Below are 26350 nucleotides of genomic sequence, written 5' to 3'. Positions count from 1 at the left end.
TATAAGGTTCATTAGTTAACTACATGAGTTAACATAATAATGAACTGCACTTATACAGCATTTATTAATCCTTGTTAATGTTAATTTAAACAATTACTAATACTTGGTTAAAATGTTGTAAACGTTAGTTAATGCACTGTGAACTAACATTAACAAACAATTAAAAGCTTTATTTCTATTAACTAACATTAACAAAGATTAATAAATACTGTAACAAATGGTTTGTTTATGTTAGGTAATACATTAACTAATGTTAACTAATGAACCTTATTGTAAAGTGTTACCAATTATATAGTATTATACTTGTACTCCCAGGTAAAAAAGTAGTATACTTTAGTGTATTAGAAATATGATTGAAGTATAAAACAAGTATGCTTCTACTTGTTGTGTTTTATTTAAAGAGTTTTTAATATGTACGTTTTAAAAGTATACTTTAATTTAATTATGTATGAAAAGATGTATTTATAGTGCACTTGAAGTTTAAAAAAAGTTATTCCATTTAAGTATACTATTTACACTTGAAGTGTAGTCAAATAAATGTTAAATTGAAGTTAATACACAATTGAATACACTTAACTATACTTGAGTTTGACAAAAATAGTACAAAATGTAGAAAATACTTTGTGCACTTTTTTAAAGTATATTTTTAATAGAATTATTTTTCACCCAATATTCTAGTAATATACTTTTTTCCAGTTTATGCTGATGCTTGTGATCTTCCTCAAAACTTTGTTTAATATTTTGTTGTGAAATTAAGGAAATATTTAGATATGTAGATACATTTGAATACGGTTTGAATAATGTAGATAGATTTGAATGATAAGATTTATTTCTGGAGAAAATACAATGAACCTCATTCATAAGCCAAAAGCAGAACGACTAAATATTTCCTAAATCCATAAGGCCAAATTAACCTGTGACGTATTTAATAATTTTGATATATTCCTATTTTACATTTCACTCAGAATTGTTTTTTAAACGATGACAAGCTAGATAAAATGTAAATTACAAGCCAAAAAACTATATATAGTAAGTATTTCAGCTAAATTTTTACGTTATTACGTTATAATAAGAATACATGATATATTTGAAGTTGTTAATTTAGTAATTTAATAAACAACGTGATCGAGTTTTTAAATTAGTTATGCCCCGGGTCCTAAATTATTTGTATTAGATTGACGTTGGATATCGGCCAATGACCTGTTTCTATCGGACGGCCTTGAATCAACTGTCCGACCAATGAGCGTTCAGGAGGGGCGGGCCGATGACGCATAGGCAACAGGTTGTTTCGCACTGACAGTTTACTGTGGACTATCCATCCTCGCTCTCAAGTGAGCTTTTAGTTCAAAACAAACCTAGAAAAAGCTTAATTATTGCTTTGACTTTCGTAAATCTACCCGATACCACTGAAGCTTTCAATAAACAGGTAAGCGAAAGGAATGCCATTGTTTACACAGCGGTGTATTTGTATTGTGCTTTTTGTTTTTTTTCCTTCTTTGCTGCGGGTTCGCGTCCAGCTTTTGAGTTCATATACGTTAATCCATAATCACATGGCTTTATATTTACGCTTGTGTTTTGCTTAACGAATCAGAGAAACACCTGTTGCTTTGTGTCTTAAGGGGGGACAGAGAGACGAGTTAAGAGAGAAGATGAATTGATACAGGTTGGCGTCTGTAATGTACATTGTTTCGAGATCTGCTTTGATCTGAGCGCCAGACAAACCATATCATCACTTTTTTCGTTATAAACCAGTATTAGCATTTTATTTATTATTGTATTAAACACGCAAAGTTATTGTTTTTAAATGTCCCAAATTATTGAATCCATGCGTATCGATTTTCAACATGGCCTATCGTTTCACATCTGACAAAAGTCAAAATTGTAGTCAAACAGTATTAAACTTAATTATCGTGAATGTAACTCAGACTCATTGATAAACAACACAAACTCAAAAACAACACTTATTTAAAGTGACATGCAACTGGTTTTGCTTCCACCGATACTGACTGACTCGCTGGGTGGGTGTGACGCAATGTGAACAAGCAATGTCATGGTTGGAAAAGTTTCATTCTGCATTTTTGTCTGTCTTAGCTTATTTAAGTGATAACTGTAAACAAAGAAACTTATGGACAAAGAGAGCTACTGTTAAAGTGCTTGTCTCAGTGTAATTTAATATTTAGCTCCTGGTTATTTTCAGGTTATTTCCAACACTGTGTAACTTGAACATACTGGAGTTTTATTGGGAATTGCACAATAAGTCAAACATTCTCTTGATAGTATACATTTAAATAGTTTCTTAGCTTTCTAAAAACGTCATGTTTGTTTGGAATTGTAAACTAATCATTAACTTTTTATGTGTGGACATGCCACACTTGTGAATGTCAACGTGTGAATGTCATTGCTTTGGACAAACATGTATCAGACCATGTGGTGTTTATCTTTTGCTTTTAAAAATACTGTAACGTAAAGCAAACTTTCCAAGCAAATAATTTGACCTAAAATGTAAAAGTAAACAATACATTAATGAAAATAATAGTTAATACGTTCATCATCCGATACTTGTGTAAACTGTTGAAAAGTCTAAAAGATGGACAAACCCAACAGCTCAACATTATTTTAGTATCAGGTACATACAGATGTGATGCTTTGTTACCTATGACATTCAAAACATTTTAAATATAAAAAGCCCAAATATTTTTCATGTGGTCACTGTCACATTTCTTAAAGGAAAACGCCACTTTTTTCAATATTTTACTATGTTCTTACCTTAACTTAGGCAAATTAATACATACCTATCTTTTTTCAATGCGTGCACTTTTAATCTTTGTACAGCGCCTTGTGAATGTGTTAGCATTTAGCCTAGAAGCACACTGAGGAAGGTGCAAAGCCGAAATGCGTCTGTGCAATAAATACATTTTATATGCAAAGTGCGGCCCTTTTTCTTCTTTGAAATTACTTATACGTCTGGTCAAGCACTCTTATAATATATATAAGAAATTGAGTGAAGCCTGCTCCCACGACACAATCATTTAGCCTAGCCCCATTCATTCCTATGGCTCCAAACAGGTATGAATTTAGAAGCAACCAAACACTTCCATGTTTTCCCTATTTAAAGACTGTTACATGAGTACGTATGGTGACACAAACTAAAACTTTTGTTTGGAGCCATAGGAATGAATGGGGCTAGGCTAAATGCTAACACATTCAAGAAGCGCTGTACAAAGATTAAAAGTGCACGCATAGAAAAAACATAGGTATGTATTAATTAATCTAAGTTGAGGTAAGAACATAGTAAAATATTGAAAAACGGTGGTACCACATTTCCTAAAATATAAAAAAGGTGGTGGTAGAAAATGAGGGATGGTATTTAAAGTTATAGAAATATAAAATTTACATTACTGCTGAAGACTAGATGCATTGAATGTTTCCCCATACAAAGATTATTACGGTGTAAAATCTCAAATTAGTTAATATTTATAGTAGATTTGTCTTTAATAGAAGCAGTGTGTTAACAAAACAGTCAGATATAGCCATTGATACAATATGCACTCATCAGTAAATGTATTAGTAAGTTATAAGTCACAAGTCTAGCCCAGTGGTTCCAAAACCTTTAATTTTGCATCCAACTCAAATAGGGGTAATCTATCCCGGGACCCACCAACATATTTTAAATGGAAATATGAGAAAAATACAAATTTGACCTCTTTTATGATTAAGTAGTTTTTATTTTCTTGTCATTTTATTATTAAAATATAAGTTTACCTGAAATTACAAAATAATTGATGGTATATCATTGTCATTGCTATTCAGTAACTGGACTAAACAGTTTTTGTGTCATTCAAAGTGATACTGCACGATCCACCTTATCCCAGGACTTATTTGGCTATTTTTAGATATTTCATGTGAAATCCATGTTCACTTCTTATTTCCATATCACACATGTGCAGCTGGGAAAGTCATTCATTGTGTCTGTTATTAAAATCCTAAAAAGATGAGTGCATTCAGTGTTAAACAGACAAAATAATATTGCATATTGGTTTTGAAATGGCATGCAGGAAAGGGAAATAATAATGGTAGCACTTTTCTCTTAAGTTACTTTATATTACGGTTAACTTTACCTCCTAAAAACCCTGTGCATGTATGGTAAAAAGAAAAATGTGGCACAGATAGCTGCTGAACTTGTTTAGTAACATTCCCATCAGGACAATGAAAATCTGATGCCAGGTCAAACCCATTGCAAAGTTTTCTTACGTTTTAATATGTTGGCTATAAATTGAATTGGACAAGTACACAAAAGCAGTAATTCAAGAGAACCCAGTTCCTGTAGGGCAAAGGTCATGGGTTCGATCCCAGGGTGCATCCTACTGATCTAATGCACTGCAAGTCTCTCTTTGAATAAATGCATCTGCCAAATGCCTAACCGTAAATGTATTCCATTGGCCAGACAATTTTAAAGAAAAGGTGAATATTCCCATAATATTATCCTGGGACCCTAAATGTAAAATTGGCCCACTTGTTGGACGCCGTCAGATATTGTTTCTTGCGAGTCATGTCAACAAACTAAATCCAACTTATCCATCTTTAATAATAAGACAACGTATGGTTTTCTATCCTCGATACACTCCTGTGACCAATGAAAAATCTCACAGTGGGTTTCATTTCTGCAGGAATGTCTGGAATCCAGTGTATGTCAGGAATACAATGGCTAACTTTGAGAAACTAATCGGACCTAATGCCTCAAAGAGACGCTGACAGTTATAATGTAACCAGACTTGCCATTAGTCCCAGTTATTCATTGATAGTCTATCCTTAATGGATGCTTATGTTAGTTTAACTTAATATCTACAGTATTTTTGCCCCTAAGGCTACACTGGTGAATGTTAACAGGGTGTATTACATAGCATGCAACATGGTACTTAATACACACCCAACAGTTATGATTCGTATAATGATGGCAGATAAAAACGACTTCAAGGCCTTAAGCGAAACACGCGCACAGTATGAGCGAGAGAAGAAATGGAGAGAATTTAAACTTTTGATGATACAGTCTGCATAGCTGTGGATGTTATCTGCATCATTGGTTTTGTACCAATGAGTTTTTTTCAAACATCAGTAGGTCAGATAACCAACAAGATTAAGTGCAGCATCATTGATCCTTCAGACAAATGTGACCCTGTCTGTGAAATCCTCGCTAAAGTCCCATAATCTAATTATGAAATACTCAGGGAATATCAAAGATATCAATGTTATATTTTCACTGAATGTTCCTTACGTTATGTACAGGAAGTCGATTTCACGTAAAAACAGTAGCCATTACATTAGCTTGGTTTTCACAGACTGGGTCACGAATATGTCATGTGTGTTGCCTTTGATGTCATTTAGGGAATGTTGCTTTCACTGCATTCATATTTTTTTAAGGTAATCTTGTGACCTGGAACTGTGTTCCAGGAAAAATGGGAAGATAGGAAGTAGGGTGGAATGTGCTAGAACCTGCTCCTGACAGCAGGCACACCTGTTTGTCTCACACAAACAACATCTCTCTTTTCAGGGGACTTTCGATACCTGTGCTGTTATCTGATAGCTCACGTCACGTGCAAAAACTGTATTATAATATCATTTAATTAAAATGTGATGCTATATTAAGAAATTAAAGTTGTATGGTGAAAGCTTCAAAAATAATTTATTTGCAAATAAACATAAAGTGTTGCTTGCATTTCATAACTATCTCCGCATCTATTGGGATATTTGAATGGATGAAACCTAAGGCAGTTTGGTAAAAGTGACTCTGACAGCCTAATTATTCAGAGCGGGGGTTATCTGGGCAATGTCAATAGAATGAAATGCATTATGGGACATTAAAGGTTGTCTGTCTGAAGCATATCTAAGCATTTAGTCAGAAGACTAAAGAAGAGGGTACAGTACAGGCTTGTGTCTGTTTCGGCTTAAAATATCACATAGATCATTTGTTAAGCTATAGCATGTCCAAAATGACCCTACTTGGGTGGGAGCAAAAAAGCGCTTTTCATGTGTGTACGTTTAAAGGTAGGGTATCACATTTTGAAAAATGCTAACGGTAGCCGACTAGCAATGAAATCACTATCCCACCCTCCATTCAAATCGCCATCCAAAGTCACGCCTCTTTCAAAACACATGAACACGCACAGATCAGACGTCCACAACTCATGTCTCATTCACCAGTGAGAAAACTTTGCAGTACAAAGTGAATAACATTACCAAAAATAACCAACATAAACAACTGGTTTACATCAGAATTAGTTAAAGCACACTCTTGATTGTGTAGATGTAGGAACTATATCATTACGCTAATCCGTAAACAAACCCAAATTTCATAAGCAACAGAATGTTTCATCAAAGTCGAATATCTGAATCCATCTCTGACAAATGTCTATAGTACTGAATCTTGCATCTCATGTTTCGCTTTCTCGTCCTTCATGTGCCCTTTCTTTACTCAAATGCCAGCCGGTGCATCTCAAATATTGTATGTCTTTAGTTTAGTCTTTTAATCGCTGGCTGCACTGACTTCTTACGTTTTTTTTTATATTTGTACCACAGACATCACAATGAGCTCATTGTCTGCAGACAGAAAGACCCCTCTGGACTACGGTGTCCAGATACGCTTCATCAAAGATCTGGACGATGCCGGTGGAGGGTTTCCAGACAAGAGTCGAATGACCAGTGGAGTTAGCAATGGGACTTCCTCACCCTCTAAGTATGGAGTAGCCGTGAGGGTGCAAGGAATTTCAGGACAGCCGTACGTGGTGCTCCAGGACGGAGAAAAAGGAGACTCTTACGGGGTACAGCTGAAGACTCAACAGACCCAGAGCTCAACCCCAATCGTCTCTCGGTCTTCCCCATACCGCAGCTTGTTTCCAGAACAAAGGGAAGGTGCTCGAACCCCTCAGGATCTCACAGCTGGCCAGTCTGTTTCTCCACATGAGGAATTTGGGAGCCCTTTAAAGAGGCCACCGGGTGACGGACAAGCGGGGAACCAAGGAGAGGTTGAGGCCAGGACTACAGAACGTCTCACCTTTTCTACACCACCTCCAAGGTTGGAGAAAAAAGACAGTGATGATTATAATGAAGCAGGGCTTAGGAAGATCAAGCAAAACGGGAATACTGGTAGTCTAAATGGGGCAGGGATAAATGGGGCGCTCTCTCCGGCAGCTTCACTGGATGAGGAACCAGCACAACCTATTGACACCAAGTCATTGGCTCCCATTAATAAACTCATCAGCCGGTTTGGTGGCGGTGACATTCCCACTTCAGACACCCGATCTCCTCCTCGCTTTGATAGAGAACGAATGCGCTCTCACAGTTTGGATTTTCTGAACAAACCCAACGATGACCCCCCACCAACGTCGCCAACTATAAACCCCTATGCTTCCATTACACCAGCTACAGTGCCCAAACTCAACTCGTCTAAACCTTTAAACGGCAGTCTAGGACGAGATTCCACCTCTGTCGCTAAAGTGACCGCCATTCCCAATTCCAAACCGCTCGCCTTTAGCCAATCCCCAAAGTTGTTTGTTCCTAAGGAGGCACCACCTGCTTTACCCAAGAAACCAGTAAGTGATCAAGTTCCTTTGCTAAATTACGTAAATATTTTTGAGATGGCATCTACCATGACAATACCAAAACTGTGCAACTTTATAATTTACCATTCAAATCCTAAACCTTTTAAAATGTCCTCTTTTTAGGTGACCCCTGACCTCATAAAGAGCCAGCCCTCCAGCACAGAGATTGGAAGTGGAGAGGATGCTCAGACCAAACAAGCAATTTACAACATTCTTAAAGAAGGGTACGATCATGCCTTAAAATCCCATGACCTATATTTAAACGAATCCAAGACAGATGGACCAGAATATTTTAATGACTTAGCAATAGCAACTTGACTTAGCACATAAGCAATGCCTTAAAGGGACAGTTTGGACAAAAATGAAAATTACCCCATGATTTACTCACCCTCAAGCCATCCAAATTGCATATATCCATACTTACCGGAAGGTAGTTATTTCTATTTGCCAAGTTTTAAATACGGTTATTTCTCTTATAAAATTGCATCTATTAACGTATTTATCCCCCTGGAGCCGTGTGGATTACTTTTGCTAAGGATGGATGCACATTTTTTGGACTTAAAGGGACACTCCCCTAGAGTGATACATTTAATTTTTACCGTTTTGGAATCCATTCAGCCGATCTCCGGGTCTGGCGCTACCACTTTTAGCGTAGTTTGGCACAATCCATTGAATCTGATTAGACCATTAGCATCGCGCTAAAAAATGGGCAAAGAGTTTCGATATTTTTCCTATTTGAAGCTTGACTCTGTTGTGGTTGCATCGTGTACTTAGACCGACAAAAAAAATAAAAGTTGCGCTTTTCTAGGCCGATTGGTTACTTTCAATAGCAGGGGACTATTTTCGGGCACTGCATATTGCGCCTGCTGCAGCCATGTTACGACAGCAAAGTTCTTGACTATTACGTCGGAATGAGAGTATAGTTCCTAGCCATATCGGCCTAGAAATTGCAACTTTTAACACGATGTAACTACAGAAGAGTCAAGTTGTAAATAGGAAAAATATCGAAACTCTTTTGTCATTTTTGAGTGCAATGCTAATGGTCTAATCGGATTCAATGGATTATGCTAAGCTATGCTAAAAGTGGTACTGCCAGACTCTACTGTACGCGTATCACCAGATTTTTTAAACCCAACATACATTGTACGCATAGGTCACGCATGCACTAACATGGGAATGTAGTATGTAGCCCAGGAGATGCATTGCATTTTGTTGCAATGCGCATGCGTCCAACGTCTGTGTACACGTACGAGTCAAATACTTGGCAATGCGTGTACATATATGGGTACATGTAAAAATTGACTATACTCCGGCTTTAGCAACCGTCCAGAACACCATGACAACTTATCCATTAATAAGCACCAGTCAAAATTTCTACTGTCAATATATACAGTCTCTCAATTAAATGTGCTGTTTTTCTAACATCAGGTCTGCTGAGAGTGAAGCAACTATTAAACGCAAAGTGAGCCTCATTCACGAAAGGTTCTGTGGAGTGAAGGTAAGCACGCTCGCTTTGAATATCTCAGTTTGAGTTTCTCAGCGCTCAGTGGAGCGTCCACTACTTTCACAGAGGGTGTGTATGTGTGCACTTGCTTTACATATTGGTCCCTGTTTTGCATGATTGTGAGCACGTGTGTGTCTTCAGATAAAGGAAGTGGAGATCAATGTTCTTAAATGGTGAAAGAGGAAGATACATGAATGACACTTTGATAAATATGTAGTGTAATAAAACATTTTTGGTTAAAGGCAGGTTTAGTTTAAAGATGCCATACTGTACATAAGTCCATGTGTGCATGACACCAGGTTAAAGGCGGGGTGCATAATCTCTGAAAACCAATGTTGACATTTGAAATCACCTAAACAAACACGCCCCTACCTCAATAAAATCTGGCCCCACATGCAACCCGGGCAACGATGTCGGTTAGTAGACACGCCCCTTACTGCTGATTGGCTACAAGTGTGTTTTGGTACTCGGCCCTGACTCCCTTTTTCAAAGTGTTTTTCAAAAATCATGCACACCGCCTTTAAGTCTAAAACTACAAAATGTTACATATACAGTAGCTCAGTGGTAATAGATTGCGTTAGCAACACACATAGCCTACTGATAAAAAATGTGTACCTTGTCTGGCACTCAGTCATTTAAAAGTGTTTGCCCAATGCATAAATGTAAATGTTTTATTGTTATTAAATAAAGCCAAGACCTTTCTGTCATCATTTACTTACCCTCATATTGTTACAAATCTGTATACATTTTTTTATTTTGATGAACACAAAGGAAGATATGTCAGGGAATGTTTGTACCCAAACTGATGAAAAGCCCCACTAACATCCATAGTAGGAAAAAGAATACTATGGAAGTCTATGGGGCTTCTTATCAGTTTCATTCCTCAAAATATCTTCCTTTGTGTTTATTAGAAAGAAGAAATCTATACAGGTTTAAACAAAACCTGAGAGTGAGTAAATGATAACAGAGATTTAATTTTTGGGTGAACTCTCTTTAAAGGATTAGTTCATTTTCTTTAAAAAATCCAGATAATTTACTCACCCCCATGTCATCTAAACTGTTGATGTCTTTCTTTGTTCAGTCAAGAAGAATTTATGTTTTTTAAGGAAAACATTCTAGGACTTTTTTTTTCATTTTAATGGACTTTAATGGACCCCAACACTTAACAGTTTTAATGCAGTTTAAAATTACAGTTTCAGCGCAGCTTCAAAGGACTCTAAACAATCTCAAACAAGGTATAAGGGTCTTATCTAGTGAAATGATTGCACTTTTAAACCAAAACTTCTCTTCTTCCTCCAGCTTAATGATTGCATAATGACGTCAAAAGGTCACGTGTTACATATATGAAACGCACATTTGCAGACCATTTGAAACAATAAACTGACACAAAGACATTAATTAGTATCATTCGACATACAACAACGTCTGAACGGTCCTCTTTCTCCACACTTGTTAACACTGGGGAGTAGTTTTGATACGTCATCTGTGACCTCTTGACGTTAAGACATATTACGTGAGGTCGCGCTGTTGCGTCACAGGACCGGAGGAAGACGAGAAGTTGTGGTTGAAAAGTGCATATTTTTAATTTTTCTTACCAAAAATGACAATCGTTTCGCTAGATAAGAACCTTGTGACTCGGTTGAGATCGTTTGGAGTCCTTTGGGGCTGCAATTTTGAACTGCATTAAAACTGTTATGTGTTGGGGTCCATTAAAGTCCATTAAAATGAGAAAAATCCTGGAATGTTTTTCTCAAAAAACATAATTTCGTCTTTACTGAACAAAGAAAGACATCAACATTTTGGATGACATGGTGGTGAGTAAATTATCTGGATTTTTTAAGAAAATTGACTAATCCTTTAACGTGAGACAGTTACATAAAGGCTTTTAAATGGCAAGTATTTTATTCCCAAAAAATAATTTAAATAAATGAATGATAAGTTTCCAGAACATTTCCCCCCTTTGCCATTGGTCTTGTAACTTGATAGTCCCGCCTCTAAATTCGCACCATTAGTTGTATCTGCATTTGCAGTAATAAAAATGCATTAAAAGACAGTAAGTGAATCACACAACCAAAGAGAGACGTTTTATAAAGACAAATTTAATTTGTCTTGTCCTCTTGTAAATGCATGCATCACGAGGCTGCGTGTTTGCATAACCTGTGTAATATCCTCCTGCGGTCTCTTGGCAACCGTCATCTCAACAAGGAAAGCTGATTAGGGCCGCGTGGTCAAGAGCTCAGCCTTTGTGATCCATCAATAATTGAGTTTTGAGAAATGGACACCTACGAGGGAGGGTTTCCCCTCAGCTCGCGCCGAGTTACACTAGTAATGGACGTCCCGCTTCTGTTTGTCATATCCCACTGGGTGCTCATTCATCCATGATAAACTGTTGCTGTGGATGATGTTGTGCTGGTAGACTTGTTAAGTGACTTCATTAGCGTATGGTAAACCTTACCCAACACTTGAAGACCTTTAATGTTTGATGTTCTCTGTGTGGTTATAATGTAATTACGTTTTAAATAGTTGTCGTGTTGCTTAGCTGATAAAGTATTGCTTAGTTTTGTTTCATTGCTATCCTCTTTCTTTCTTAACGTATCGTTCTTATGTTTATAATGTAATTCTCTATTAATTCAATACTTTATTCAAACACCATAATCACATCTTAATGATTATTATTCATATTGGTGTTAAAGGTTACTTAAATGATATTTGAATGAGTTTTTCATTCAAGTAGTAAGATAAGACCCTGAAACCCATGGGGTCAGTTTGAATGACCTCAAGGCAGTCATGTGTGGTCATTATAATGATGGCAACAGCAGTTGTACGAAGCACTGGTGTGGGGTTGCTCATCTACAGAAAGGGATATTTTAGAGGGCCGAGATATTCGAGGAGGGGACAGCTGCATATTTGCTGTGCGTTCATGTTTTTTTAACATTTCAAATAGATAAACTTATTTGTGTTTCATGTTACAACGCTATGTGGGCCACAGGTGTCAAGATAATTGCACTTCGTTTACATCAGAGTCCGAAATGTTTTAAGGCAGACATTTTGCTTTCCGTGTAAATAGTTCAGTAGCGTTATCCTTGCACATACCACAACAAAGTCTACCAGTTTCGTGCATTCATGGCATTCATGACAAGAAAAATGCTAGATAACCTTTGCACAGACAAACTTTGTAAGTGATGCTATCACACTAGTCTCATGTTAACATATGCAATGTCTTCTGGCTATACTTTTGATTGACAGTTGGATCACGTTATGTAGATGGATTTAATTTATTGATTCCCGAGGGTAAATTCAGGAAGTTCCTGTTATCTAAAGTATGCAAGTTGAAACTAGTAATCCTGTAATCATGAAAAAAGTTGTTTTTTTGACATATGCAAAAACCTACAAAAGGGTCATTGACAGCAAACATGCAAGGTCAAAGTTAAAACGTGTCCCTTAAATAAGCATAAAAGACCTTCACTATACTTATTATCGGGTTATTTTTAGTGCTTGCTATGTTAGTAGAGGATTGTTGATCTTTGAGGTATCGTGTTTGGCTTTCGGTCTCTCACAGGGTCCTCAGATTCTGGTGACTGACAGCAATGTAAAGACAGAACTGGAACAGGCTTTGAACAAGAACGCACAGTTTCAACAAATGCTGGACAGGAGCAAGAGAGAACTGCTGGAAACCCAGGACCAGTAAGTGTGTGCTTATTTAAACAGTTTCGATTGGCTTCATGTTGTCATATTTTAATTGCAACGATATGTTTTTTCTGTCTTTAGATTGGTGGAGCTGCGGATGGACAGAGAGAGGGCGGAGTCTCGCTTACGGCTGCAGGAAGATGAATTAGCTCACCTCCAGGAAGATCTCAGGAGAATGTCGGAAAATATGCCCCAGTCTGACACATTGCAATTGGTACGCACACAAAAGCATGACATAAGGATGTCTTGAATTTAGTATTGTTGTTTTATGGTAAACAGACATGAGTACTTTCTTCTCATTTGCAAAAACTGACTTGTTTCCTACATCCACAACAGTCTTTGCCTTAAAACCTAGCGAGTTGGATACCCGTACTGCATTTTAGGCATCATGTTTGATTTAGGGTTGCCACCCATGTCTGATAAAAGACATTGACATATGACCCGACCAATTGGTTTGCTCACAAGCCCCTAATAGCATAATATTTCTATAGGCCTATGCAATTATTGGCAACACTTTACAATTCTTATTTGCTAACAAACTAACATGAACTAACCATGAGCAGTACGTTTGTTACTGTATTTGTTAATCCAACTTGTTCACCGTGCAAGATTGTCATTATTTTTAACTCAGGGGCAATAAGACAGGGGCACACTTTTGTGTAGTACAGTGGTTCTCAAACTGGGGGCCGGGGCCCCCAGGGGGGCCGCGAGATGGTGCCAGGGGGGCCCCAGTTTTATGGCATTTTTTAAAATACATTCATTTATCATGAATTCTGTGTAATTAAACCTAATAAAAATAAGGCTACTTACCGACAGCACTACTTTGTATAACTTAAAATGTTTTGTTTAATTAAAAAATTAATTTTAGAACAGTTTTTGTCATAAATTTTCTTTGGAGGGCCACGAAGGAATGCAACGTACACAAGGGGGGCCTCATTCAGAAAAAGTTTGAGAACCACTGGTGTAGTATACCGTAAAATGTGTCTTACATTTTCGGTTTTGGGGTACTCTCCCTCTGCCATGGCGCTTCTGTCTCCAGATATACTAATTAATTTGGTTCGGAAGAAGAGATAAAAGTCCGCCCACACTGACAATTGGTTGGTTGATTTACCGAAACAGGCCAATCAGGATTCTCTCTGTCTTACATGCGCTTAATGAGGCACAGACACAGGTCTCCATCTCTGTCATGTGCGCGCTAAATTACATATCCACATAGCCTTTCGAAAATAACAACTTAGGTTATTAAAAAGAAGGACAATCCCAATAAAACCGGGACAGGTGGCAACCCAAAATTGCAGCTGTGGCCAAAAATGCTGTCTACATAAGCAGCTGGTTAGGTTCTGGAAAACAACCCAAGTACACAAAACATACCTAGACATTAGGGCTGTCAAAGGATTAATCGCATACAAGTGTTTGCAAAATATATTTTTGTGTGTATTGTGTGTAATTATTATGTATATATAAATACACACATGCATGTATAAATGTAAAAAAGTAAATATATTTAATTTATATATAATATAAAATACATCAAAGTAAATGTAGATATGCATGTAAATGTTTCTTTAAAAAAAAAACATGCATTTGTGTATTGTGTATTTATATATACAAAATAATTACACATTGTGCACACACACACACATATTATGCAAAAACAAACTTTTATTTTGTAAAAAAATTATCACGATTAATCTTTTGACAGCCCTACTAGACATACAGTATTTTTTTCATTATATACTGTATATATCTCCCTCTCTTTCTGTCTTTCTGTCACTTTATCTCTCTTTTGCTCACTATGTCTCTATCTATGTCTCTCTCTCTCTCTCTCTCTCTCTCTCTCTCTCTCTCTCTGTTTATTTACACCTCTCTGTCTCTCTTTTTCTGTCGCTTTATCTCTCTCTCTTTTGCTTACTGTGTCTCTGCCTATGTCTTTCTATGTTTATTTACATTTCTTTGTCTCTCTATCTTTCTCTCAATTAAGTTTTTCAATTTAAGGTACTTTATATGCGTGATTTTGTGTAACTAAAACATTGCCAAAGTATTATACATAAAACAAGCAATGACCAGAAATAGGCAAAAACACAGTAACAACAAATAATAAACATTAAGGTAGTGTTATAATAATGTGCTAAGTAAAGCAGTGGCGGCCGGTGACGCACAATGCGAAGTTCGTCACAACATGTATGTAGCCCGTCATGTGTGTGGTTCGTAATTTCAAAATATGTGTTCGACGCTTCGAGTGATCCTATGTGCATCACGTGTCTTGTCAAAATAAGTGCTTGCTGCAGACGTGTCTAAAGGGTTTATGATAAAAGAGACGCTCGTGTTTGCCAGATACTCACATAATCTCATGCGTAATCAGAGTTTACCGTTAAGGGAGTGTCTTGCGTGTATTTATTTATTTTTTTAATATTTTGTTTTTATTGGGAAAAGCATTTTGAATTTTACAATCATTTGACATATAAAGTGCATTACATTGCTTTACCATTTTAACTTTGTCTTGCGTGTATTTTGTGAACGTGAGCGTCTCTTTTATCATAAACGGTTTTGACGCGTCTGCAGCAGGCCCTTATTTTGACAAAACTTGTGATGCACATGGTTCACATGACGCAACAAACACATATTTTGAAAACACGAGCAACACACATGACACTCCAAACACAGATTTTGAATTTGCGCAGTCACGAGCAGTCACGTGCCGCCACTGAAGTAAAGGATAAAATAAGAAACATAATAAAATATATAAAGTAGATGTTTAACATGACATTTATTTTTGTCTCTCTCTGTCTCTGCAGGATTTGATGACAGTCCAAGCAGATCTGTCTGAGTCTCTGATGCTGAGACAGAAAGTGGAGGACACTCTGAGACAGAGAGAGCGAGAGCTCACCGCTCTGAAAGGAGTCCTGAAGAACGAGGTGGAGTCACACGATAAAGAGATGGAGGCCTTGAGGGAGCAATACAGCCAAGACATGAACGCATTGCGTCACAGCATGGAGACCGTCTCACAGGTAAAGTCTACATAAACACTTCAAATCCCTCTAGGGTGATAAATGCCTGCTGTGTCAAGTTTAAATCAAGTTCTAACACCTGAATTCACAAGTTATCTGTCACTGCAGGCCCTTAAAGTTTGAATGATTTAAAGTGTCACTGTTTCATTCATAATGCAGGATGCGACTTGCATGCTAAGGATTTATTCTGCTGTTGTTTAATGCTGTGCAAAGAAACAAATAATAGGATGTGTTTAATAGAACGAGTCATTTACTGTAGTCAGATTTTGAGAAGGGAAAGTTTTTACTCATCTCCTCATATCTGCTCCTCTTTATTTGACCTTCTATGCAGTCTCAGCTGGAGATCGAGGAGGAACGTCAGAAGGTAAACTCCTCCATCTTGGCTCTGGAGGAGGAGCTGGAGGGTTACAAAGATCAGAGCGATCACTGGAAAGAGAAGTTCAGTTCAGTTAACCAAGAGTAAGTACCAGAGGCCATAAACACCCACTGAACATTTGACCCTTCACATCCCATGTGAAACCCTCACAAGGTCCACAAATGACAAAAAGAGCTCTAATGAGGATTTAAAGGTGGGGTGCGTGATCTCCGAAAGCTAATGTTGACATTTGTAATCACCTAAACAAACATGCCCCTACCCCAATAAAATCTGGACCTTCTTTTGATAGACCCGCCCCACACATACCCAACCCAGGCAACGATGTTGGTTAGTAGACACGCCCCTTACTGCTGATTGGCTATAAGTGTGTTTTGGTACTCGGCCCGATTCAAAAATCATGCACCCTGCCTTTAATGTTAGCTACTGTACACAAACTTTTTTAAAACAATGGTTTTCACCTGGTTGCAAAGGGGTCTGTCTACAAATATTGTATATAAAACAAATGATAAAAATACATTTACATAAATTTACATTATATGAACTATTAAAGGGATAGTTTACCCAAAAATGAAAATTCTGTCATCATTTATTTGCCATCAAAACCTGTATCAACCCGTTTTATTCTGCTGAACACAAATGCAGATATTTTGAAAAATGTTTGATCTTGGGCACCATTGACTTGCATGGTATTATTTTTTATATAAGTCAATGATGCCCCAGATCTGCTTGGTTTTTGTACAGGATCTTGAGGGTGAGTAACTGATGACAGAATTAAATTTTTTGATAAACAATGCCTTTAAGCATTGCATGATGGAATAATATTAGTTAAGTTAATGTTAAAGTAGTATGAATTTAAAATGTATGTAGCTCTTTTTATATTGAGATTAGGAGTTAGTTAAGAGTTTGGATGAGGATTGTCACTTGGTCTATATAGATCGAAAACCTCTGATGTAAATATTATGTTTTTTTTTTACTTTTAAAATCTAAACACATTGCTTTAAGATTCAAGTCCATATTTGTCTAAGGAGTCAGATGGCTGAATTGTAATCATATACAAACAACCTTGTGACCAACTCCCATTATTAACACTAAGTGTCATCTTTAGCAATTCACTACATACATTTCTGCTAAAATATGCTGTCCTGTATGTGATGCATTTACAGATAATTTATATTGTAGATTAGGATTTGACTAGAAATCCTTATGTCCTTGTTCCATTGGTGTAATTGTATTGCATGTTATTTGTTGTTTTAATAATGCATGCTTTCACCTTTGGTTTTCATTCACCAGGCGGGGGCAGCGCAGTGCACTTCAGAAGTGAGAGTTTTTGTAGATCCATGTCTACAAGCATTGGGAATTAATAATCCTAACCAATAATCTGTGAAAGTTAAAATAAATCTTTTGCAAAATCTGCCTCACAATGGCACATTAAATTAGGATCTGTTAACCTGATTTTAACATGATAGTTTGCCTTTAATTTATAAAATCTTATTAAACGACTAATCAAATCGAATCCTTTAACCACGCTATCCAAACTAGCCCGTTTTAACAAATTTAACCAAACAGTATTTTTTTTAAATGAATATCAAATCATATTTCTCATACAGATCATGCAATTGGACGATCATGACTCGGATCACATGTTCTCATGTCACTAATCTACGAAAGAAAATTTTTTTGAATTTTGTTTGTTTACTTGTGTGTCTTTGTTCATATATTTTTTTATTATTGTAAAATTATTATGTGTTTGTTTAAATTTGTGTCTCTCGTGTTGGACAGACTGCTGCAGGCTCAGCAAGACAAGAAACAACTCGAAGAGAAACTTCAGGCAATTAAAAATCAAACTGATCAAACCGATTCAAACTCTTTAACACGGGTAAGTTTTTTTTCTCTCCATACTGTCATCCCTTTTTATATTTTATTTGGGTAAGTTACTCAAAAAAAGTAATTAATTACTAGTTACTAATTACATCTTTAATCATGTAATTAGATTACTTTACAAATTACTCTCTCCAAAAAGTATTTAATTACTTATTACTAATTACTTAGTACATGATACAAGGATAGGCTTGAAATGGCTCGAAAAAATAATATATAAAAGTACATCAATTATTCTGGTCCCACTTTAGGGTCCAATCATCTCGATTAACTAACTATTAACTACTTTTGCCTCAATATACTCCAAATACTGCTTATTAATACTAAAGAAGTTGTTAATTTTAAGTATTGGTAGAAATGGGGAGGGTTAAGGACGTAGAATAAGGTTTTGCAGAATCAGATATGTGCTAAGCATTAATAAACAGCCAGCATCTCATTAATATTAATGCTAATAATCAACCAGTTAATAGTGAGAATTTTAAACTTAAACCATGTTAAATCCACCTTTGTATTACAGTTAACATAATAGTTTTAGAGTCCATACACAGTATTTAGTTACATCAGAAGTAACTGTATTTAGATTACAAGAAAAATAAGAGTAATCCCTTACTTTATTTTTTCAGGGGAAAAGTAATTTAATTACAGTAACTAATTACTTAGTAACTAGTTACACCCAACACTGAGCATGACAATGAACAAAAATATGTATTTTCAGGAGTTGCAGTGCTGCCAAGATGATTTGAATAAAGCTCGTTCAGAACTGGACAGACAAAAAGCAGAGATTGCGAAAAAAGAGGAGGAGCTTAAATCAGTAACGAGAGCCAATGAGGAGCGAGTACATGAACTGCAAATAGAAATTAACAGACTAAAAGACCAATCAAAGAACGACAAAGAAGAACTTGCAAAAGCCCTAGAGAAGAAACAACAGGTGTGTGAATGAAATAATAATTATAATGATGAAAATAATTTTAAATAGAGGAAAAACTTTGTGATTTACTGTTTGCTCCATAAAATCATCTTATAAAATATAATATCCTTGTATATCTTTAATAAGAATAGTAAGATCATGTACTCAAGCTGTTTATTGTCTGTTCCTGTAGACCTCCACTTCTGATTCATCTTCTGAAACCTACCTGGAACTCCAAGAGGACAACGCTCGCTTGAGAGAGAGACTCGCTCGCGTGGTAAATAATACATAAATTCATTACACATATGCACTGATTTCTAGATAACATTGCAGTAAAATGTATGCATGTGTTTTTCAGACACGCCTGCAATCCAGCGGTCCTGACAGCAGCTTCTCGGACGTTCTTGAGGAGGAGAACCGAAGCCTGAGGACCCAGCTGGACGAATCCCGGCGCACCGTGTCACGTCTCGGACAGGAGAAAGAAGATGTCAGCCGGCGACTGGAGGAGAGGGAGAGAGAGAGAGAAGCTCTGAAGCGCGGGAAGATCGACTTGGAGGAGCAAAAGAGGCTGCTGGACCGATCGCTGGAGAAGATCACTAAGGAGGTTGGCATGTCTCTGATTGTTAGATGCTACATTAGTAATACATATAAGTAATATACTAAAATCAAGTTCTCTTTCTTTCTCTGTCTGTCTATCAGATGGAAGCTATGATGGGAGATTCACGTCAGTCTGTGCAGGTCCTTCAGTCTCAGCTGGATGAGTATAGAGATCGTTCACGTCGAGAGCTCCAGGAAGCTCAGAAACTCAGTAAAGAGAGACTAACCGAGCTGCAGAGATCTCAGGCACTTCTCAAAACCACTCAGGAGGAGGTGAGCTCATGTGTAACATAACATCATGCAGCTTCGAACAAGGCCTGGTCTCCTTCTCTCTCACTTTTTCATCTTTAAAAATTCATTTTACACATGTAGAGTGCCTGTAAGATTATATTGATATTATAAGGATGATGCTGGGCTCCAATGCTTTGTTGTGTTTGTGTTTCAGGTGTCTCGTCTGAAGAAAGATCTGTCATCGTGCTCAGAAGAGAGGGATAACGCTCAGCTGGATAAAGATCTGCTCAGTAGCCGTCTCAAGAACCTGGAGAGCGAGGTGGAGACCAAGAAAAGCTCGTACACGGATCACAGCCGGGAGATCCGCCTGCTGGAGGTACAGTATGTGTGCTGGGTTCTTTATGGAGGTTGGCAGGATCACTGTTTGTATACATTGTGGTTGCTCCAGCATGGCAGCGTATTTCCATCACTATATTAATATGCAGGAAGACAGAACAGGGAGCTGTGTTTATGAATGGTTTCGGTGGTGAATGTAAAGTAAAATGTGAGATGTTTGTGTCTGTGCTTCAGGACAAAGTGAAAACATTAGAGATCGAGCTGGATGAAGAGAGGAGTGGAACGGAGTTACTGAATGAACGCATCACTCGCGGTCGGGAACAGGTACACACACAACTAAAGTTCACTTTAAATTATTAACAGACATGGACTGAAAGCCAAAAACACTCATTTTAAATATATGGACGATATCTGCATTTTATTTTGTTGAAACACATAGTGACAATGGTACATGACGACTGCTAGGGGTGTATATGTGCTGATTATTGTACTGTTATTATGATAACATAAACATTATGAATAAATATTGAGTTCTGTTTTGTATTTCAGGCGGATCAGCTCCGCTCTGAACTGATGCAGGAACGTTCAGCCAGACACGACCTTGAGATGGATAAGAGTGCCTTAGAGAGACAGGTACACACGCGCACACATGCACACGCACACACGACCTTGAGATAAACAAAGGTGCCTTATGCAGGGTACACACCAGACGCAGTAGAGGCGGCAAGCGCGAGTGATTTACATGTTAAGTCAATGCAAATTAGGATGCGATTAGGCATCCTGTGGCGTGGTAGGCGTGGCGAAAAATCTGAACTTTGGTGGATTTCTGCCCCCCGTTAACCAATCAAGACCTTGCTGTAGTAGTGACGTGATTACAGGAAGCGAGCGGAGTCTCAGCGGAGTCGCAGAAGCCCCTCCCATGACGCGAATTTCCATGTGAATGTCTCAAATTACTAGAATTTCATGCGCGGCTTTCATGCGCAAATGAAGCGAGTAAACTCAAATGGTCAAGCGTTTAACTATGCGCGAATATCGCCTTTTTTGCTGCCTCTACCGCTGCTGTTGTGAATGCATCATTGAAGAGACAAGTACACACACACACACACACACACAAATGACCTTGAGATGAGCAAAGGTGCCTTAGGGGGCGTGCACACCAAAGCTTTTACTCCAACCTGCGTATGTTTCCAATGGAAGCGCAGCGTTTTTCAAAAAAATCCAAGTTTTTTCCCACGCTGAAAGACGGTTTTTCATAACAAATTTTGAGTGCTGAGAGTTCAAAAATATTTAACTTTTAGCTTTAAAAAGACACACTGCATACACACTGCATATTAATTTGGTTGTCACTTCACCTTTTAATGTTTAATCCTGTTCTGTACACACACAGTTCAGGAATTTACGGGACTGACAACCATATTCTACAACCGAATTAACTTCCGCAAAATGCAGGTAGTGACAACGCATTTACAGAAGCTCTGCATAGTGTGTACATAACAGAATTGAACAACTAGTAGTTAATAAAGTATTTAAATGTGCATCGTGGACATGACAGGTCTCTCTTCTGAAAAAATAAATTCCTAGAAGAGGAAAAGTCTTCTGTATGCCCGGTGCAGAAAATACAGAGGCACAACCGTTTGCCGACTAGTGTTGCCAGATCTTACACAAAAAAGCGAACAAGAAAAATCCAGAATTTATTCAAATGCATTACCTCAAAGATCAAAATATTGGGACTGGCACCTTCACACTTTAGTAACACCAAAAACGTGATCGCTTCATGAGCCAAAAGCCATAAACGGTTAAGCGCCAAAATGGTATGCATGTACAAAAAAGACAAGGACCTGGCAACACTGCAAGACCGCGCGCTGTGAAGCAGCCTCACAAAAGCATACAATACACAACGCCAAGATGGAGGTTTATTGCAAAACATAACGCTGTTAAATTATTTTGGTCAAAGCTGTGAGTGCTAAGCACGTGAGATGGCATGTTGCTATGGTTATCTCTGTGTCAATCATCACATTTTCGGTAGTGAGTCTTGTTCCGTACAGACATGAAAGAACATTTAGGGGATTCACTCCCGTATTTAAATGCGGTTGTCACTCCCGAAAGTTTGCAGTGTGTACAAGGTTTGCAGTGTGTAGAGTGTGTAAGACACACAGTAAAATACTTAAAGGAATATTCCATTTTCTTAAAAGAAAAATCCAGATAATTTACTCACCACCATGTCATCCAAAATGTTGATGTCTTTCTTTGTTCAGTCGAGAAGAAATTATGTTTTTTGAGGAAAACATTGGAGGATTTTTCTCATTTTAATGGACTTTAATAGACACCAACAATTAACACTTAACTCAACACGTAACAGTTTTTTTCAATCGAGTTTCAAAGGACTATAAACAATCCCAAAGGAGGCATAAGGGTCTAATAACAAATATACACTTTTAAAGCACAACTTCTCGTCTAGATCCGGTCATGATGCGCCAGCGTGACCCCACGCAATACGTCATGACGTCAAGAGGTCACAGAAGACAAACGCGAAACTCCGCCACAGTGTTTACAAGTGTGTTGAAAGAGGACCGTTCGTACGTTGTTGTATGTCAACTGATACTAATTAATGTCTTTGTAGCAGTTTATTGTTTAAAATGGTCCACAAATGTGCGTTTTATATATGTAACACGTGACCTCCCTACGTCACTACGCATTTACGTTAGGTCGCTCTGGACCGGATCTAGACGAGAAGTTGTGCTTTAAAAGTGTATATTTGTTATTTTTCTTGTCAAACATGACAATCGTTTTGCTAGATAAGACCCTTATGCCTCGTTGGGGATCGTTTAAGGTCCTTTGAAACTCCGTTGAAAAAACTGTTACGTGTTAAGTGTTAATTGTTGGTGTCTATTAAAGTCCATTAAAATGAGAAAAATCCTGCAATGTTTTCCTCAAAAAACATAATTTCTTCTCGACTGAACAAAGAAAGACATCAACATTTTGGATGACATGGTGGTGAGTAAATTATCTGGATTTTTCTTTTAAGAAAATGGAATATTCCTTTAAATTATTAATAATCATCTATTAATTATGTGATATTATTACTGTTAATATTAAATACTTTATTATGCATTTGAAACCTTAAAGGCGGGGTGCATGATTTTTGAAAAACACTTTGGAAAAGAGAGTCGGGCCGAGCACCAAAACACACTTGTAGCAAATCAGCAGTAAGGGGCGTGTCTACTAACCGACGTCATTGTCTGGGTTGCGTCTATTGGGACGGGTCTATTAAAGGAAGGTCCAGGTTCTATTGGGGTAGGGGCGTGTTTGTTTAGGAGATTTCAAATGTCAACAACATTGGCTTTGAGAGAACATGCACCCCGCCTTTAAATGTATTTCTCATTAGCAGCACATGTCTGTTTTTCTCTCAGGTAAAAGAGCTGAAGTCTCGATTGGCTGATTTTGGCACTCAGACTCGACCTTCTGCTGGAGTTTCACTGTTGGAAAATAAAGTTCAGGAGCTGGAGGATCGATTGCGTAGTGAAGAGAGGTACACATCTCTGTTACACACTCTAGTAACATCATATACTGCACCTGCAGCATCATAAGTAACTAACCAAAACCTCAGAGCATCTCAAATTTTAACTAACACTTGCGTATCATCCTCTGTTGATTGGTCATTTAGAGAGAAAAACACAATTCTGGCAGCTCAGAAGAGACTGGACAGAAAACTTAAGGATGTGACCGCAACCCTGGACCAGGAGCGAAATCAACATGCTGGACAGAGAGACCAGGCAAAAACACTAAGACTTAATTTTTTTTTAGATATTGAGGGTTGGGCATGATTTGAAAAACGTGTTTTAAAATAGAAACTTGTGTATAACAGTGCATGTAAACTGCGGTGTGTCTCTTCAGCTGTCTCTGCGGGTGAAGGCTCTGAAGCGTCAGCTGGATGAGAGCGAGGGAGAGGTGGAGCGTCTGGAGAGCATCAGACGAAAGGTTCTGCGGGAGCTTGAAGAGCATCGGGAGCAGCAGGAGGTTCTGCAGGCCAAAGTGAACGCGCTGGATAATGAGCTCAAGTGTGTGATGCATCCAAAACATCCATCAGTGATTGTTTATCTGAGTGCTTTACTGATGTAGATGGTACTTAAAGGGCCAGCGTACCCAAAACTGAAAAAAATTACTAAGCTTCATGCTCAAGATTTGTTTTCGTTTGTTAAAGAAGTTTATACAGGTTTGTAACAAAATGAGAGTGAGTAAATAATTTTGGGTGAACTATCCCTTTAAATGTTTTGTAGCCAGAACCACAGAATATTTAGTTTGAGGTATTAAAATGATGTCCACTAGGGGGCACGCTTGCACTTTTTAGCCATTAATATGAACACACCTGGTGCATATGCCTGTATTCTTGAGTAACTGTGTGTATTTGTGTTTGTCAGGAGGAAAGTCCAGCAATCACGACGCCCAACTTTCGGATCCACCCTGAGTTCTGAGGACGAGGACAGTTACTCTGATTCAAAAAGCATTACGTCCATCCTGACTGAAACGCCACTTCAGACCACCAACTGTTAGCGACTTAATGTTGTACGTGTTTACCGTTTTATAGTAAATGTAAAAATGAGGAAAATAACACGGAAGATTGCTGCTCTTCATTATATTACAAAGAGTCATGAAGGATAAAACTGAAGTGAATTTAGCACAATATGAATGTGAACGGTGAGAAGCTGGTGTGGACTTTCTCACGTGATGTCGTGCATGGAGGCCCCATAAAAAGTGTTACAGAACAAAAGCAGACCGTGCACAGATTTGTTGCTTGTTTATTATAGGAAGTTTGTTCCTATTTCCTCTCAATGTTCTTGACTGTGACCGAAATAGCTTACAGACATTTTGTAGCGGTGTCTGAAATTATAGTGGACATTATCGAGTTTGCGTATTCACTTCTCTCTGTTAGGCGCGTGCCAAATGAACTCCCGCGTCTTGTCACAAGATGGCGCCTGCAGCGCTTTCGGCTGTATGGTGCTATTTCGGACACAGTCTTTGTTTTTTTTCTGTGTTTGAGTGTCATGATACATTTGTTTTAAGAAGTTTTATTTTATTTGTACAACACGTGAGTTGTTAATTTGGGGATTTTGCAGTCATATGATGTGAAAATATATGAAGGATTTCTCAACATACGGTACATGGTGGAATGTATTAAACATAGGCTACAAAAATGGTGCAGATTCACAAATGGTACTGAAGCCTAAAATCCCAAAATTTCATATGTGCACAAAACGACAATGTTTTCATCAATCTGGATGATTGACAGCTTTTGTCCCTTTTTGTATTGGGATAAACAACATTCCTAAAAAAGATTTCTCATGTGTTCCAGTGAAGAAAGTCATGAGCTTGGAATGGCATGATATGTATGTGAGTAAATGATGACAGACACTTTTGTTTCCTTTATGCAAACTATAATGAAGGACTTTTATTTTTAACTCATGCAAATTAATTCTACAGAACTGAACTTGACAACATTCGTGCCAAGACAGAAAAAGACAAATCTTTTGATGTAATGGCTTTAAAATGAAAAAAATATTTGCCTTAACTTTTTAAACACTGCTAATAAAAATCTCAAGCTGCTTTTTTAATAATTTTCAGAATCTAAATAAACCTGTCTGGTTTTTTATCTCTTTATATGAGTGTTTTGGATGACATATTTTCTTTTACACTATAAAATATTACATTTATATGTGTATATACTGTCTCATGTTTAAAGTTCAACTCTGCTATGTTCTTCTGTGTTTCAACTGTAATTTAATGCTACATAAAGTCTGTTTATACCTGTAACTTTCGGTCTGTTTTATCATGTTATCAAGTGTACACACATACACACACACACACGTACACATAAATACAGCAGGGAAAATTATTCGACACATCAGCATTTTTATCATTAAGAGGATTTCTAAGTGGGCTATTGAGAGAAAATTTCCACCAGATGTAGCCATCAAGCCAAATATTGAATTCATACAAAGAAATCAGAACATTTAAGTATACAAGTTGAGTCATAATAAATAAAGTGAAATTACACTTTATGTAAATGACATGCTCTTTCCATTTTCCAGATAATGGCCCCCACAGTGCTCACAGGAGCATTTAGCATTCTGAAAATGCACCTATAACCATTCCCCCATTCAACGATAAGATTACGAAGATCTTGAGAGAGGTTCTTTGCTTTTATCCATCATGAAGTCTTACCTGTGTGCCTCC

At 37.5% G+C, this 26350-nt stretch overlaps 1 protein-coding gene across 2 annotated transcripts; it reads left to right on the top strand.

Moving 5' to 3' along the window:
- The first annotated feature begins 1249 nt into the window (after positions 1-1249).
- On the top strand, positions 1250-25927 carry cgnb (cingulin b). 2 transcript variants are annotated; one of them, XM_055220852.2, is made up of 21 exons: positions 1250-1426; positions 6574-7586; positions 7719-7819; positions 9024-9093; positions 12659-12783; positions 12868-13000; positions 15582-15794; positions 16126-16253; positions 17461-17487; positions 17950-18046; positions 18764-18976; positions 19149-19232; positions 19314-19559; positions 19655-19825; positions 19998-20159; positions 20354-20443; positions 20669-20752; positions 23530-23648; positions 23784-23892; positions 24014-24177; positions 24538-25927. In XM_055220852.2, exons 2-21 carry the CDS (start codon positions 6582-6584, stop codon positions 24668-24670), a joined length of 3474 nt encoding a protein of 1157 aa, XP_055076827.2. In that variant the 5' UTR covers positions 1250-1426; positions 6574-6581; the 3' UTR covers positions 24671-25927. The 2 variants fall into 2 exon arrangements, with proteins under 2 accessions (XP_055076827.2, XP_055076828.2); XM_055220853.2 differs by lacking the exon at positions 17461-17487 and having other exon boundaries at positions 1251-1426.
- The last annotated feature ends 423 nt before the right edge of the window (positions 25928-26350 follow it).

Source organism: Misgurnus anguillicaudatus, chromosome 20 (assembly GCF_027580225.2).
Source record: "Misgurnus anguillicaudatus chromosome 20, ASM2758022v2, whole genome shotgun sequence".
In the NCBI taxonomy this organism is placed as follows: domain Eukaryota; kingdom Metazoa; phylum Chordata; class Actinopteri; order Cypriniformes; family Cobitidae; genus Misgurnus; species Misgurnus anguillicaudatus.
This window is presented reverse-complemented; position numbering and strand designations above follow the sequence as displayed.

Coding starts and splice junctions, on each gene's coding strand:
- cgnb (XM_055220852.2), top strand. CDS start 6,582: ATGAGCTCATTGTCTGCAGACAGAAAGACCCCTCTGGACTACGGTGTC. Junction 18,977..19,148: donor CCCTAGAGAAGAAACAACAG/GTGTGTGAATGA, acceptor CTGTTCCTGTAG/ACCTCCACTTCTGATTCATC. Junction 19,826..19,997: donor TCAAAACCACTCAGGAGGAG/GTGAGCTCATGT, acceptor TTTGTGTTTCAG/GTGTCTCGTCTGAAGAAAGA.